This window comes from Musca domestica, unplaced genomic scaffold (genome assembly GCF_030504385.1).
Source record: "Musca domestica strain aabys unplaced genomic scaffold, Musca_domestica.polishedcontigs.V.1.1 196, whole genome shotgun sequence".
Taxonomy (NCBI): domain Eukaryota; kingdom Metazoa; phylum Arthropoda; class Insecta; order Diptera; family Muscidae; genus Musca; species Musca domestica.
In genome coordinates, this window is record NW_026712248.1 from 59,095 (window position 1) to 73,171 (window position 14,077).

General features: G+C 37.1%; 1 protein-coding gene across 1 annotated transcript; it reads left to right on the top strand.

Annotated features, from left to right (window-relative positions):
- The first annotated feature begins 835 nt into the window (after positions 1 to 835).
- LOC101887241 (nuclear receptor coactivator 6-like) lies at positions 836 to 10,723 on the top strand. The gene is made up of 2 exons (XM_059121446.1): positions 836 to 967; positions 6,008 to 10,723. The coding sequence occupies exons 1-2, from the start codon at positions 836 to 838 to the stop codon at positions 10,721 to 10,723; spliced, it is 4,848 nt and encodes a 1,615-aa protein (XP_058977429.1).
- The last annotated feature ends 3,354 nt before the right edge of the window (positions 10,724 to 14,077 follow it).

Sequence of the window (14,077 nt, forward strand, 5' to 3'; positions counted from 1 at the left end):
GAATTTCTCATTCCACAGAGAATTTTCGTTAGATTCCACAAAGTTTTCTTAAAAAAAATGGAAATTCAAGAAATTGTCTCCTATAAATATACGTTCCACAAATTTTGTGTGCAAAAAATTATTCGTTCTACTAAATGTTCTCTGAAAAATGTTACTTTCCATAAATATTTAAATAAAAAATTCCCATTTCACAGATATCTTTCATTTCGATCCTCAAAAAAAAAAAAAAACTATAAAAAATAATATCTAAGATTTTTTTTCAAAATAATTTATGTTCCACAAATTTGTCTACAAACAAAAAAAAAAAGAATTTCCATAAATATTTGCAGAAAAATTATATTTTTTAATAAAAATTTTCGAAAAACAGTTACGTTCCACAACATGTATTTATAAATAAAAAAATATCAAAGTATCACCTGCAGCGAAATATTCAAATGGGAAAATATATATATCAGTTTCATTGTTAAATAAAAAAAGTTAAGTTCCAAGAAAATTATCCCATACCCATAGCCTCCCATATCTGCATGTACACATGTCCATTGTTGGTCATATAATTATTGCATAAAAATGGAAAAAAAAAATAAAATAAAAACAATAAATAAACCAATTTTGAATTAAATACACAAAACATGACCACCTACCCCACCCCTCTCACTATCCTTATAAAAATAAATTCAACAATGTTGCATTAATTGTGTAATATTAACAGTCAAAGGGTTCACTAACCTCTTTTGTCGGCGGAGCTCCACGAAGGGGACTTTCCCACTCCACCATGTGAGTAAATAGTTGACCCAGTTTACGCGCCAGCCGCCGCCGCCACCACCACCATTCACCAATGAAAGTCAAATACTACTCCAGTTTTCAATTGGCTGGTCAAGAAGAAGAAGAGAAGATGAAAAACAATAACAACTCAATTTCACGTGCTTCAGATCTTCAGATCATAAATTCAATTGCTGCAATCCCCGATGTATGAGGCAGATGATGTATGTGTGTCGATGTGTTGGTGTGTGTCGGTGTGGATCTGTGTGAATAAATTTTAAGTGTTTTCAATAAATTTTGAAACAAAACATTTCATTTTTTAAATAACAAAATTATTATGTAAATTAGTCGAGAGATAGAGAGAGATTTCGTAATTTTATAACAATTGATGAGGAGGTTCGAGCGGTGGCATAGGTGATAGTGGGTTGACTCTACATAAGGCATGGGTAAGGTGTTAGATTTTGTGGAACAAAATTTGTATCAAAAAAATCTTGATGGAAGGTAAGGTTTATAAAGGAAATTTTGGAACCTAATTCGGTTCACCAAAACAAATGGAAGGTAAGGTATTGTTTGTGGATTGTATTTTTTTTTTTTAATTTTTGAACTTCAATTTTTTTATAGAAAATATTGTGGAACTAAATGTTTTCAACAAAACATCTTGAAAAACCTATATTTTTCCCATTGGAAATTTTGTGGAACGTAATATTTTCTTGTAAAAATTCATGAAGATTGTAATATTTTTTTTAGAGAAACACTTGTAAAACTTAGTGTTTTTTTAGAAAATTTGTTGAAACCACATTTTGTTTGGGAAAAATGTGTGGAAAGTAATGTTTTCAGAAGATATCTTTGTGGAACTTAATATTTTGGAGCGGTTGAAAAACATTATTTTTTGTGGATCCTAATATCTTTCTACAGAAAATCAATTTATACCTTAGCATTTAAGTTGAAAAACTTGTGTCTGTCTCAAAAAAAATAATTGTGGAACGTAATTTTTTATCAAGAAAATTTTGTGAAACATGATATTTTTCGATGTCGATATTGAGAAACGTATTTTTTCTTCCGAAAAGTTACTGAAATAACTTATATATAAGGAAATTTTTGTGGAACGTAATCTTTGCCAAGGTTTATTTGTGGAACGTAATAATTTTTTAACATGAAACATATTTATTTTTCTTTGAAAAACTTGTGGAAAGTAAAAATGCCTCAGAAAAAAATTGTGGAACGTAATATTTTTTTTATAAAAATATTTGCGGATCGTAATAATTATATGAAATGAAATATTTTCTGCTGAAAATGTATTGAATTTGATTTTTTAAGAAAAATCTTGTGGAACGTATTATTTTCCCAAGACGTTTTTGTGGAACGTAATTTTTTTTGACAGAAAATCAAGCGAAAGAAATCACAACATTTCGAGATGACGCAATAATTTTCAAGAAAATTTTGTAGTTTTTGAAAAAAAGTTGTGGAACATATAATTTACCCATGAAATTTTTGTGGAACCTAATATACTTTGACACTAAATTTTCTATAAAAATCGTGTCGAACGTATTTTTTTATTTATTTAAGAATATTTTTTTTTGAGAAAAATATGTGGAACATTATATCTTTCCATGGATTTTTTTTTTTGTGGAACGTAATTTTTTGACAGATTTGTTATAGAAAATTGTAAGCAGTCTAGTTTTTCCTATGAAAGTCATGTGAAGCGTAATATTTTCTACAAAAAAAATTTGTGGAACGTAATATTTACCTAAGTCATTTTTGTGGAACCTAATTTTTTTTACAAAAAGTCAGTTTTTTTGACAAAAAGTTATAAACTGCCTAATTTTTTCGAAGAAAATTGTGGTAAAACTGTTTGTTTGAGAACATTTTTGTGGAACGTAATATTTACCCATGATATTTTCGTGGAAACTATTTTTTTCTCAAGAAAATTAAGTAAAATCTCGATGTCTGTAGCAAATCGTGTGTAATATTTTTCCATGAATTGTTTGTGGAACGTAAATTTTTGACAAATTTTTGTGATAGAAAATTTTGAGGAGCCTATTTTTTTAGAGAAAATCCTATGAAACGTAATATTGTCTGCAAAAATTTTGTGGAACCTATTTTTTACAGATTTTTGGAATATGAAAATATGAACAGTTTATAATCGTGGGAAAGTTAATAGTTTTTTGAGAAAATTTTGTGGAACGTATTATTTACCGATGTAAATTATTTGAAAAAAGATTTTTTCCCCAAAAATCAAGCGAAATCTAGAAATCAGTGGAAAATCTTTTCCTTTTCAGTAAATCTTTTTTCCAAAAAAAAAAAAAAAAAATGTGGAACGTAATTTTTTTCTATGCAGTTTTTGTGGAATGTAATTTTTTCCGGATTTTTTTTTTGACAAAAAATCATGATCAGTCTGATTTTTGCTAAGAAAATGGTCCGAAATGCATATTTTTTTAAGAAAATTTTGTGGAACGTAGTATAAACTCTTGAAAATTTTGTGGAAAAATTTTTTTTCCAAAAATCAAGTGAAATCTGGTTTTTGGTAGAAAAATAAATGAGCAGTCTATAATCGTGGGAAACTTATTATTCATTTGAGAACATTTTGTGGAACGTATCATTTACCGATGAAATTTGGAGAAAAGAATTTTTTCCCAAAAATCAAGCGAAATCTAGAAATCTTTGAAAAATCTTTTCTTTTTCAGTATTTTTTTTACAAAACCAATTTTTTGGAACTTGATATTTACCTATGTCTTTTTTGTGGAATGTAATTATTTTATAATTTTTTTGACAAAAAAAAAAAAAAAATTCTAACACAAACATCATGTGCAGATTTTTTGTGGAAAATCTTTTCTTTTTCAGTAAATCCTTTTTTCCAAAAAAAAAAAAAAAAAAAAAAAAATTGTGGAACGTAATTTGTACTTATCTAGTTTTTATGAAACGTAATTTTTTACAGATATTTTTTTTTTTTTGACAAAAAATCATGGACAGCATAATTTTTGCTAAGAAAATCGTCCGAAATGCATATTTTTTTAAGAAACTTTTGTGGAACGTAATATTTATCCATGAAAATTTTGTGGAAAAAATATTTATTTCTTTTTCAAAAATCAAGCGGAATCTGTTTTTTTGTAGAAAATCTTGGGTTGCTTTAATTTTTTTTTTTCAAAAAATTTTGTGGAACTTGATATTTTTTAAGAAATTTTTGTGGAACATATTTTTTTTGGAAAATAATTCTCTTTTTTTTTCAAAAAAAAGTTTTGTGGAACGTAATTTTTACCTATGCAGTTTTTATGTAACGGATTTTTTACAGTTTTTTTTGACAAAAAAATCATGGGCAGTCTGATTTTTGCTAAGAAAATGGTCCGAAATGCATATTTTTTTAAGAAAATTTTGTGGAACGTAATATTAACCCATGAAAATTTTTTGATTTTTTTTCTCCAAAAATCAAGAAAAATCTAGAAAATCTTTTCCTTTTCAGTAAATCTTTTTTTTTTTTAAAGTTGTGGAACGTAAGTTTTTCAGTTTTGTGGAACATAATTTTTGAAGGATTTTTTTTTTGACAAAAAATCATAAGCAGTCTATTTTTTTTAAGAAAATGGCCCGAAATGCATATTTTTTTAAAAAAATTTTGTGGAACGTAATATTAGCCCATGCAAATTTTGTGAAAAAAAATGTTTTTTTTTTTTCGAAATATCAAACGAAATCTGGTTTTCTGTAGAAAATCTTGGGGAACTTTACATTTTTTCAGAAAATTTTGTGGAACTTGGTATTTTTTAAGAAAATTTGTGGAACATATTTTTTTTTGGAAAAGAATTTATTCTTATCTTAGGAAATATTTTGAAAAATTATGTGAAGCAATTTTTTTTCCAAAAATCAAGCGAAATCTAGAAATCTGTGGAAAATCTTTTCTTTTGTTCTTTTTCAGTAAATTAAAAAAAAAAATGTGGAACATAATTTTTACCTATGCAGTTTTTGTGGAACGTAATTTGTTTAAAATTTTTTGACAAAAAATCATGGGCAGCCTATTTTTTGCTAAGAAAATGGTCCGAAATGCATATTTTTTAAGACAATTTTGTGGAAAATCTTTTCCTTTTCAGTAAATCTTTTTTTTATAGTTGTGGAACGTAAGTTTTTCCTATGTCATTTTTGTGGAACATAATTTTTTAAGGATTTTTTTTTTGACAAAAAATCATGAGCAATCTAATTTTTTAAAAAAAAATTTGTGGAACGTAATATTAGCCCATGAAAATTTTGTGAAAAAATGTTTTTTTTTCGAAATATCAAACAAAATCTGGTTTTCTGTAGAAAATCTTGGGGAACTTTAATTTTTTTCAGAAAATTTTGTGGAACTTGATATTTTTTTAGAAAAATTTTTGTGGAACATATTTTTTTGGAAAAGAATTTATATTTAATTTTTTTCAAAAAAATTTTTGTGGAACTTAATATTTTTTTAAGTATTTTTTGTGGAACATAACTTTTGAAGAAGCTGTATTTTTTTCTTCGGAAATATTTTAGAAAATCAATATTTTCCAACAAAAATTTTGAGATTTCGATTATTTTCTTAAAAACAAGTCTTGTGGATTGTATTCGTTTTTTGAGGTTTGTAGGGTATCCACTACCAATTACATTAATTTATTTACGACCAATAATGAAAGTGTTTTTTGTTTCAGCTCGAGATGATGTTGTTGTTTGTTTGCTTGTTTGTTGTTTAACACGTTCTGAAAGTGTTTGGGTGTTAACACGTCTTCACTTGTGCTGGCCACCAAGGTAGCCGGTTGTCTAGGCTTATTGTTTTACACACCCGCAACTCTTGGAGGTGGGGGTAGCGGCAGAGGCGACTGGGATCAAAAATGATGTCACAGAAAAATTATTATTAACCATTCATAAATTTGTAAAGTGAGTGAGTGAGTGAGTGATTGTACGCTCGTTGGATGACTACTGGGTGCGTGAGCATGTCACTTAATAATGGTCGCTCAAGTGTGAGGCAGTCGTCGAAAACAAAAAAACAATCAAAGCTGCCACTTGAGGAATCTTAGGAGAAAATATTCCAAAAATATAAAAACAATTGTTTCAATTGAAAAATTAAACATTTCATATTCGAATCGGCATCGAACAGGTTAAGCACAGCTTGGTCAGACAGAGGGCCGTATATCTTCTTTGAGGTCTATTTTTTCTCAAAATTTAAAGAAATGCAAATGTTGGTAAGTTTTGGAAAACTATTTTCAAAGGTTCGAAAAGATTGGAATTTTTCGGAATTTTTTCTTTGCAGCTGCGTTTTTTGTTCATTTTGTTGCTGGGCCAATCCTGGGCGGTTTTAGTTAATCCCCAAGAGGATTTGCACCCCGGCCAGCCGAATGCCTACTACCCATCAGCGGCTCAACACAATGGCTATCATTACCAGCGACCTCAGGGGAATCAAGGGAATACTTTGGGTTCTTCGGTAGCCAAAAAATCGTCATTTGGATTAAAACTGCAACCCTATGAATATAACAGGGCCACAGAGCAGCATGTACCACCTAGGTTCAGGCCCAGGCCCCAGAGTCCTGCACCAGTGAATCAGGTTCCAAATTCAGCAAATCACAATCCCTCAAATCAGAGGCAAGAACAGCAAAGCAGTTCTTATTCTCAACAAGGATCTTATCAGGATAATTCAAGGACTAACATTCCAACACAACAGCAACAATATCCTCGACCAGGATTTACAGGACAACCATCTCCCAGCATTGTTTCTAACAACCAGCAGCTGCCTTCTCAGACTTCAGCGAATTTTGTCTCAACCTCGGTCCAAGGGACCTCTTCCTCATCACACCATCGCCAAAGACCTCCATACTCACAACCAGGACCTTATCCTGGAAATAATCAGCCAAATAACCAGGAAAGACCTTCCTATACCGCCCAAGCACCCAACAATTCAGGCCAAAGGCCAACAAATGGTTACCAGTACCAACCAAATTTCTCCAGGGCAGAGGAAGCTAGTCAGAGTTCCCAGAGCCTAGAGACTCAGACACAGACCCAGGGTGGACAAAATGGATATCAGGGCAATTTTCAGCAAAATTTGCCAAAAACTAGCCAATCCCCTCAACAAACCAAGGAATCTCAGGAGAACTTTGGCAGACAACCCAAATCCAATTTTGAAGGCTACGCCAATCAGAAACCTGTTCAGGAATCAAATTTCTATCCCAACAGACCTGAAGGATATCCCCAACCGAATTCTCCTCCTGGCCAGGGAAATTCATTTCCAGTCCGAGAAAATTCAAGGGCTCCAGATGCCAATCCCAGTTTTCCTTTAGCCTCGCAGCAACAAAACTACCAAAGACCCCATCAGGAAAATGCTGTTCCAAGTGGAGCAAATTTAGGCACTCCAAATGGTAATCAGGATATCCTGCCAGGCAGTCAAGAAGTTGGGCAAAAAACCTACCTTCGGCCTGGTCAAGAAAATGGAAAAGTTCCGGAACAACCAGGAAGTCAGCAAAATTCCCACGATTCTCAACAAAAATTTGAAGGTCAAAGCCAGCAAGGTCCTGTACAACCTACCGTAGCTCAAAATAATGGATATCCCATAGAAAATGGTCAGAATATCTATCCAACTCAGGGATATGCCTATCAATCCCAAGCAGAATCTACAGGCCCTAGGCCAGTACAAAACAATGGCTATGCAGGATCCAAGGACGGCAATGTCCAAGGACATTATCCCCAAAATGCCTATCAATCCCAAGAGATGCCTACAAATTCTGCATCAGGCCAAAATAATGGCTATTCAGGACAAAAACTTCACAAGGATGCAGGATATTCATATCAAGGTCAACAGGATTCTAGGCAAAATGAACAATCCTCCAAAGACTCCGCTCTGCAAACAAATAGGCCACAAGAAGCCAATACTTTCCCTTTGAGCCAAGGATCTGATGCAGCAACTTACCCAGGATCTGGCCAACAGAATCCTTCCCAAATGACCCAAAATTCCGAAGGATCGTACCAAAATAATTCTCAAAATCCTCAACAGGAACGTGGATACCCCAAGGATATAAGACCAAATCCAGAGCTAAGCTATCAACCCCAAGAGGCGACTGTAATTCCAAATGGAAGCCAAGGTACTGGACAACCTCAGCACCAATTGATGGAACAAATTTCCCAGCAGAACCAGGGTTACCCTCAAGCCATGAGACCAAGTCCCCAGATAGCTTATGAACCCCAGATGGGGACTACAAATCCAAGTGGCAACCAAAATAATGGACAACCCCCGATGAACTTCCCTCCACAGGGATATCCTCCAGCAGTGAGACCAAATTCCGAAATAACCTATCAATCTCAGCAGGGGAAGCCTGAAACGAATGGAAATCAAAATATTGGAGGACCTCAGCAATATGATACTGAAATTACCCAGCAATCCTCTTCTGGCGCCCAACGGCAGATTGGTTCCCTTGAAGTTAACAACTTCCCCCAAAAATCTTCAGAGGTACCGAAACCTTCCCGGCAATACCTACCACCATTTTCAGATAACGAATACCAAACTCCCAGCCCTGTAACCTTAGAAATCTCCACACAAAATCAGGGCTCTCTTGCCACTGAGGCTCCCCAAACTCTTCCACAAGACCAAGGCCTTTACTCTCAGCATCAAAGCCAAAGTGAAGCTCCACAAGGCAGCCTAGTCCAAGAGCCCACCACAACAACACCAAATCCCCCCGAGACCACCCTTGCCACATATCATGGCCCCAGCCATCAGTATTTACCCTCTCCAGCTCCAAAGGTCAATAATACTGCCATACAGCCCTTCTACAATACCCAACCCTGGAATCCCATACCATCGAACAACAATCGTATGCCCAAAATGGAATCTCTTAGCCTTCCCCAGGGCTATCGTTATAACACCCCCTCCATGAAACAAACCGCCGAGCATGTTCAAACCCACAATGGTGTGGTTTATAATGAGCTTGGAATGGGTATGACCACCCCCAACCCTGCTGTGGAAAAAGCAACGAATTCGACCAAAGAAGTTATGGGAAAAACGGAAATTGAAACGCAGGAAGGTTATACCTATGGAAGACCAGCGACCGAATTAAAGGACCCCAATGGTATCACACAATTGAGGCCTGTGGATACCATGCCTCCATCCTATGTTTATTACAACAAACAACAGCAACAACATAGGCAAAATGGCACCCAGGAAAATACCGGAATCTCAGGCCACAAAAATGAGGAAAATTCCATGACCTCACATCAAGCTAACCCCAATCCTTCAAGGCCCTCAGACGAGGACCGGAAGTTTCTCGATTCTAATGGAAATTTACCAGAAGGTTCAGGATCTCCTTCAGCTACTGGAGGACCTCTAATGCCTGAAAATATGCCACAGGAGGAAAAAAGGCAACATGGAAGTCCTCAGGTGGCCCAACATAGCTTGGCCCCCATTGTTCCAATGGAAGGTGGCATGACACTCCAGGACTCCAATGTGGCAGAAAATCCCGGCCATTACCAAAATTCTGGAGTCTCTGCCAATTCGGAGGCCGAAAATGGTTACCAATATCCCTATAAGCAGGTCTCAGCTCTTAGCCAAGTTAATAGGAATCCCCAGGAAGGGCAACAATCTCAGCCTATGGCCCCTGTGAATCGGGACTCTGGAAATTCCGAGGGAGATTCTTCCCAATTTCGACCCTCAAATTATCCTGCCACACAACAAGGCTCCCAGCAATACCATAACGGAATGAGTACCCAATTCCGGGGTTATCCTCCATCTAACTATTCCATGGAAACTCCAAAGGAATCACAAAGTACCCCACAAACTTCTATGGGAACTACACAGCTCCCAGCCGGGACAGAGGGAAACCAGGAAGGCCAAAATCAACCTCAAACACCCCCTCGCCCTGAAATTAACCAAGGACCCTATATGCAAATTCCTGTACAACAATCCTTCCAGGTTACAGAAACTCAGGCCATGATTCCCATGTTCAGACCCTCACCACAGTTCCAGAGTAATTCCTACAATTATGGAACTCCCGAAGGCAATCAAATGACCCTTCAAATCGCCCAACAAAACCTGGCCAACCAAAACCAGGTTACTGGATCAAACCAAGGACCTTTCCTTCCCTCGCAACAGAATTTCATGGTGCCACAATCTCCAGAAAATCCTGGACAAAATATGCCAACCCTTGTAATGGACTACCCACAAAATCCTGGTCCAATGCAGGGCTATTTTATGCCAGTTCCACAACAAGGTTTCCCAGGAGCTCCACAAAATAATATGATATTCCCACAAATGCCCTATCAAAATCCCCAAATGGCGAACTCAAATATTTCTCCAAATCTCCCAGAAATTTCCGTGCTACAAACCACCACTCCCAACACAATTATGAGCTTCTTTGGCACCCCCAATCCTGAGGCCATTTCATCATCAAATCCCCAACCCGATTCCACGACTAATCCCGCCAATAGACCCATGACCTTTGAGGAAACCAAAACCTATATGCAAATGCCATCCCATTCCTTTGAATTGCCCTCCTCTTATGTCATGGTTCCAGGGAATGCTGAACAACATTTAATGCCAGAGCCACGAATACCAAATCAAACACCCGCCATAACATCCGAGGCTGAAGAGATCACACAACATCCCATGGTTCCAGTGGAAACTTTAATGGTAACACAGGAACCCATTAGGCAGCCTCATCTTGTCTATGGCTCACCAGATCAGCCAGGCACCACAACTGTATCTTCCGAACCAAAACCCCAACAACCGTCAGAAAATGAGAGAAATTCTCAAGTGATGTTCCTCCAAAATCCCCTTGGTTATGCTGCTCCTGAGCAGGCCATACCTCCTGTGACCCCCGGCACGGTTTCTCAAGACCCTGGTGTTACAACCCCAGAGTCAGTTGTGGCTGAAGGAAATTCTCAAAATTTCATGCCTCAGCAGCCCATGCGCCAACCCCATCTCATCTATGGCCCCCCTGTCTATGAACCCTCAAAACACTACTTGCCATCGCCCTATCTGAAAAAGTAACCGACTTACCTCTCATTTAGTTCTTAAGTTCCATTCCGGCTCATTTTGTAATTTTTGTTGTATTTATTCAGATCATATTTTTTTGTACGGAAAATAAATAAAAAAACGTTTTGAAAAATGTAGAACATTTTTTCATTGAACTCAGATTTGATGAGGATCTGATTCACAAATTTCCCAGGACCTGGCCGGCCGATTTCTATCCCAAATAGCCGAAAAATCAGGAGATATATAAATCAGGAGATATAAGCTACCCACAATGTTCAGCAGAAACATGGATGTCCACCGGCTATAAAGCAAAAACCAGGAACTAACTTATCCATCCCTGGAAGTTAATGCGAATTCAAATTGATGCCAAGGTACTGGACAACCTCAAGACCAATTAAGCGGAGTAAATTCCCAAGAGAATCATGGTTACCCCAAGCCATGAGCTTATAAACCCCAGATGGACACTAAAAATCCAAGTGGAAGCCAAAATAATGGACAACCCCTCATGAACTTCTCTCCACAAGGATATCATCTAGCGATGAGGCCAAATCTTAAGATATCCTACCAACCTCAACAGGGAAAGTTTGAAACCAATGAAAATCTAAATATTGATCGAACTCAATTCTCCCAGCAATATGGTGCTGAATTTATCCAGTAGTCCTTTTCTGGCGCCCAACGGTAAATTGGTTCCCCTGCCATCAATGGAGTAATCAATTTGCCTGCACCGAAAATTGCAGCGGCTCGTACCAAAATAATGGAAATCAGGAAAAGTGTAGGCCAATGTACTGGAAAGCCCTAAAGACCAATTGATCGGACCAAATTTTCAGCAGAAACATGGTTATCCCCAAGCTATGAGGGCAAGTTCCCAGATAACTTATCAACCCCAGGTGGTGACTACAAATCCAAGTGGAAGCCATAATAATGGAAAACCCCTCATGATCATCTCTCCACAGTGTCCACAGGCCAAATTCTGAGATATCCTATCAACCTCAACAGGAAAAGCCTGAAACAAATTGAAATCAATATATTACGGAAATTCAGTTCTCCCACCTGAAATTCCCTTCTGGCGCCCTAAGGCAATTTGGTTCCTCTGACACCAATAAAGTTAATAATTTACCCCCAAAATCTTCAGAAACCCGCAAATCTGTCCGGCAATACTTGTCACCAGTTTCAGATAACGAATATCATATTCCCAGGCCTGAGATCTCAGAAATGTTGATAAAAATCAGGGTTCTCTTGCAGCTGAATCTACCAAAACATCACCGCAAGACCAAGGCCTTCACTTTCAGCATAAATTCTAAAATCCGCCACTTCAAGGCAGACCAAGAGACCCCCCCCCCCAACAACCTCACTATATTCCCCCTGAAACCACACAATTCCTCTCATTTCAACTCAAATCCTCCGACAATAAGGTACTGAAATTACCAAAAAATTTTCTTCTGGCGCCCAACAGCAGATGGGTTCAGTTTACATCAAAAAGTTAACAAATTACCCTTAAAATCTCCAGAAAATCCCTAAAATTTGCTAACAATACCTACCCGCATTTTCAAGGAAGGAATATCATACTCCCAGGCCTGAGATCTAAAAAAAGTCGAAACAAAATCAGAACTCTCTTGCCACTGAACCTCCACAAACATCCCCAGAGGTCTTTTGTTAATGATTCTCACGAAACATCCCCGCAAGACCAAGGCCTCTAACTTCAAATACGACATAAACTCTAAAATCCGACACTCCAAGCTTGCCCAAGAGCCCTCCACAACAATACCAATTCTCACTAAAAACCACAATTTCCACCTACCGTGGACCCAGTAATCATTATTTACAATCCCTAGCTCCAAAGCTCAATGAAACTGCCATACAGCCCTTCTACAATACCCGAAGCTAGCATTTCACACAAGTCAAAAAGAATGGAATACTCAGAACGGAATCTCTCAGCCTTCCCCAGGGCTATCGTTATAACACTCCTGAAATATCCTGTCAACCTGTAGTGAAATTACCAAACAATCCCCTTCTGGCGCCTAACAGAAAATTGATCCCGTAAAATCTCCAGAAGATTCAAAAAATGTCGATACAAAATCAGGGCTCTCTTGCCACTGAACTCCCCCAAAACCAAGGTCTCTACTTTCAGTATCAACCTCAAAACACGCCACTCCAAGGCAGCCCAGATTAAGAGCTTACCACAACCAGACCAATTCCGCCCTGAAAACACAATTTCCACTAATTTCAACTCTATTCTCACATAAAAATGGTACTGAAAATACCAAAGAACCCTCTTCTGGCGCTCAACAGCAAATTGAAGTAAACGATTACCACCCCCTCCTCCCAAATCTTTAGAACTTCCCAAACCTGTTCCCAGGCCTAAGATCTCAAAAACCAGGGCTCTCTCTTGACAAAATATCACCGAAAGACCAAGTCCCCTTCTCTCAACATCAATGCCAAAATCGGCAACACCAAGGCAGCCTAGTTCAAGAGCCGCCACCTATCATGAACCCAGTCATCTCCTGCTCCAAAAGTCAATGAAACTGCCTGATATTTCCTATCAAGCTGTACTAAAACTTCCAAACAATCCTCTTTTGGCGCCCAACAGCAAACTGAAGTTAACAATTTTCCCCCCAAAATTGACAAAAATTCCCAAACCTTCTCGCCAATACCTATCTCAATTTTCAGATATGGAATACCTGAGATCTCAGAAATATCGATACAAATCTCTCCAGACACCCAATTCCCGATTCTCTTCTGGCGCCCAACAGCAAATTCACCCCCAAAATCGTCAGAAATTCCCAAACCCTCTCGGCAATGCCAGCCACCATTTTCAGATATCAAATACCTGAGATCTCAAAAAAAAAAAATGGATACAAATCCCCAAACATCCCAATGTTCTTTTGGCGCCCAACATCAAATTTAATTTACAATTTTCACTTGCCACCATTTTCAGCTTAAGAATGGCACACTCCCAAGCCTGAGATCTCAGAAATGTTGATACAAAATGAGTGCTCTCTTGCCACTAAATCTCCCCAAAACTCCCCACAAAACCAAGGTCTCTACTTTTGCCATCAACCTTAAAATACGCCACTGCTACAAACTCGTGGGCATGTTTACACCCTGAGAACTTAGCTATGATTTTTTTTATAGGAAAATCAATAACAGCCAAAATTTTCTTTAGAAAATTTAACCTCAGCAGATTTGCTAACAGATCAGGATTTCCTAGGACAGTATGGCTAAGATCACCGTGTCATATGGCCAAGGTATTATTTTTTTGCGGTCTGATATCCCATATTTTCTTACAGAAATAAAGCGTAGCCGAACTGGGAGCCATAAAAACACACGGAAAGACTTTTGTCCTCTTAACAAATTTAGTACCACAAATAA

Coding starts and splice junctions, on each gene's coding strand:
- LOC101887241 (XM_059121446.1), top strand. CDS start 836: ATGAAAGTCAAATACTACTCCAGTTTTCAATTGGCTGGTCAAGAAGAA. Junction 968..6,007: donor CAATTGCTGCAATCCCCGAT/GTATGAGGCAGA, acceptor TTTTCTTTGCAG/CTGCGTTTTTTGTTCATTTT.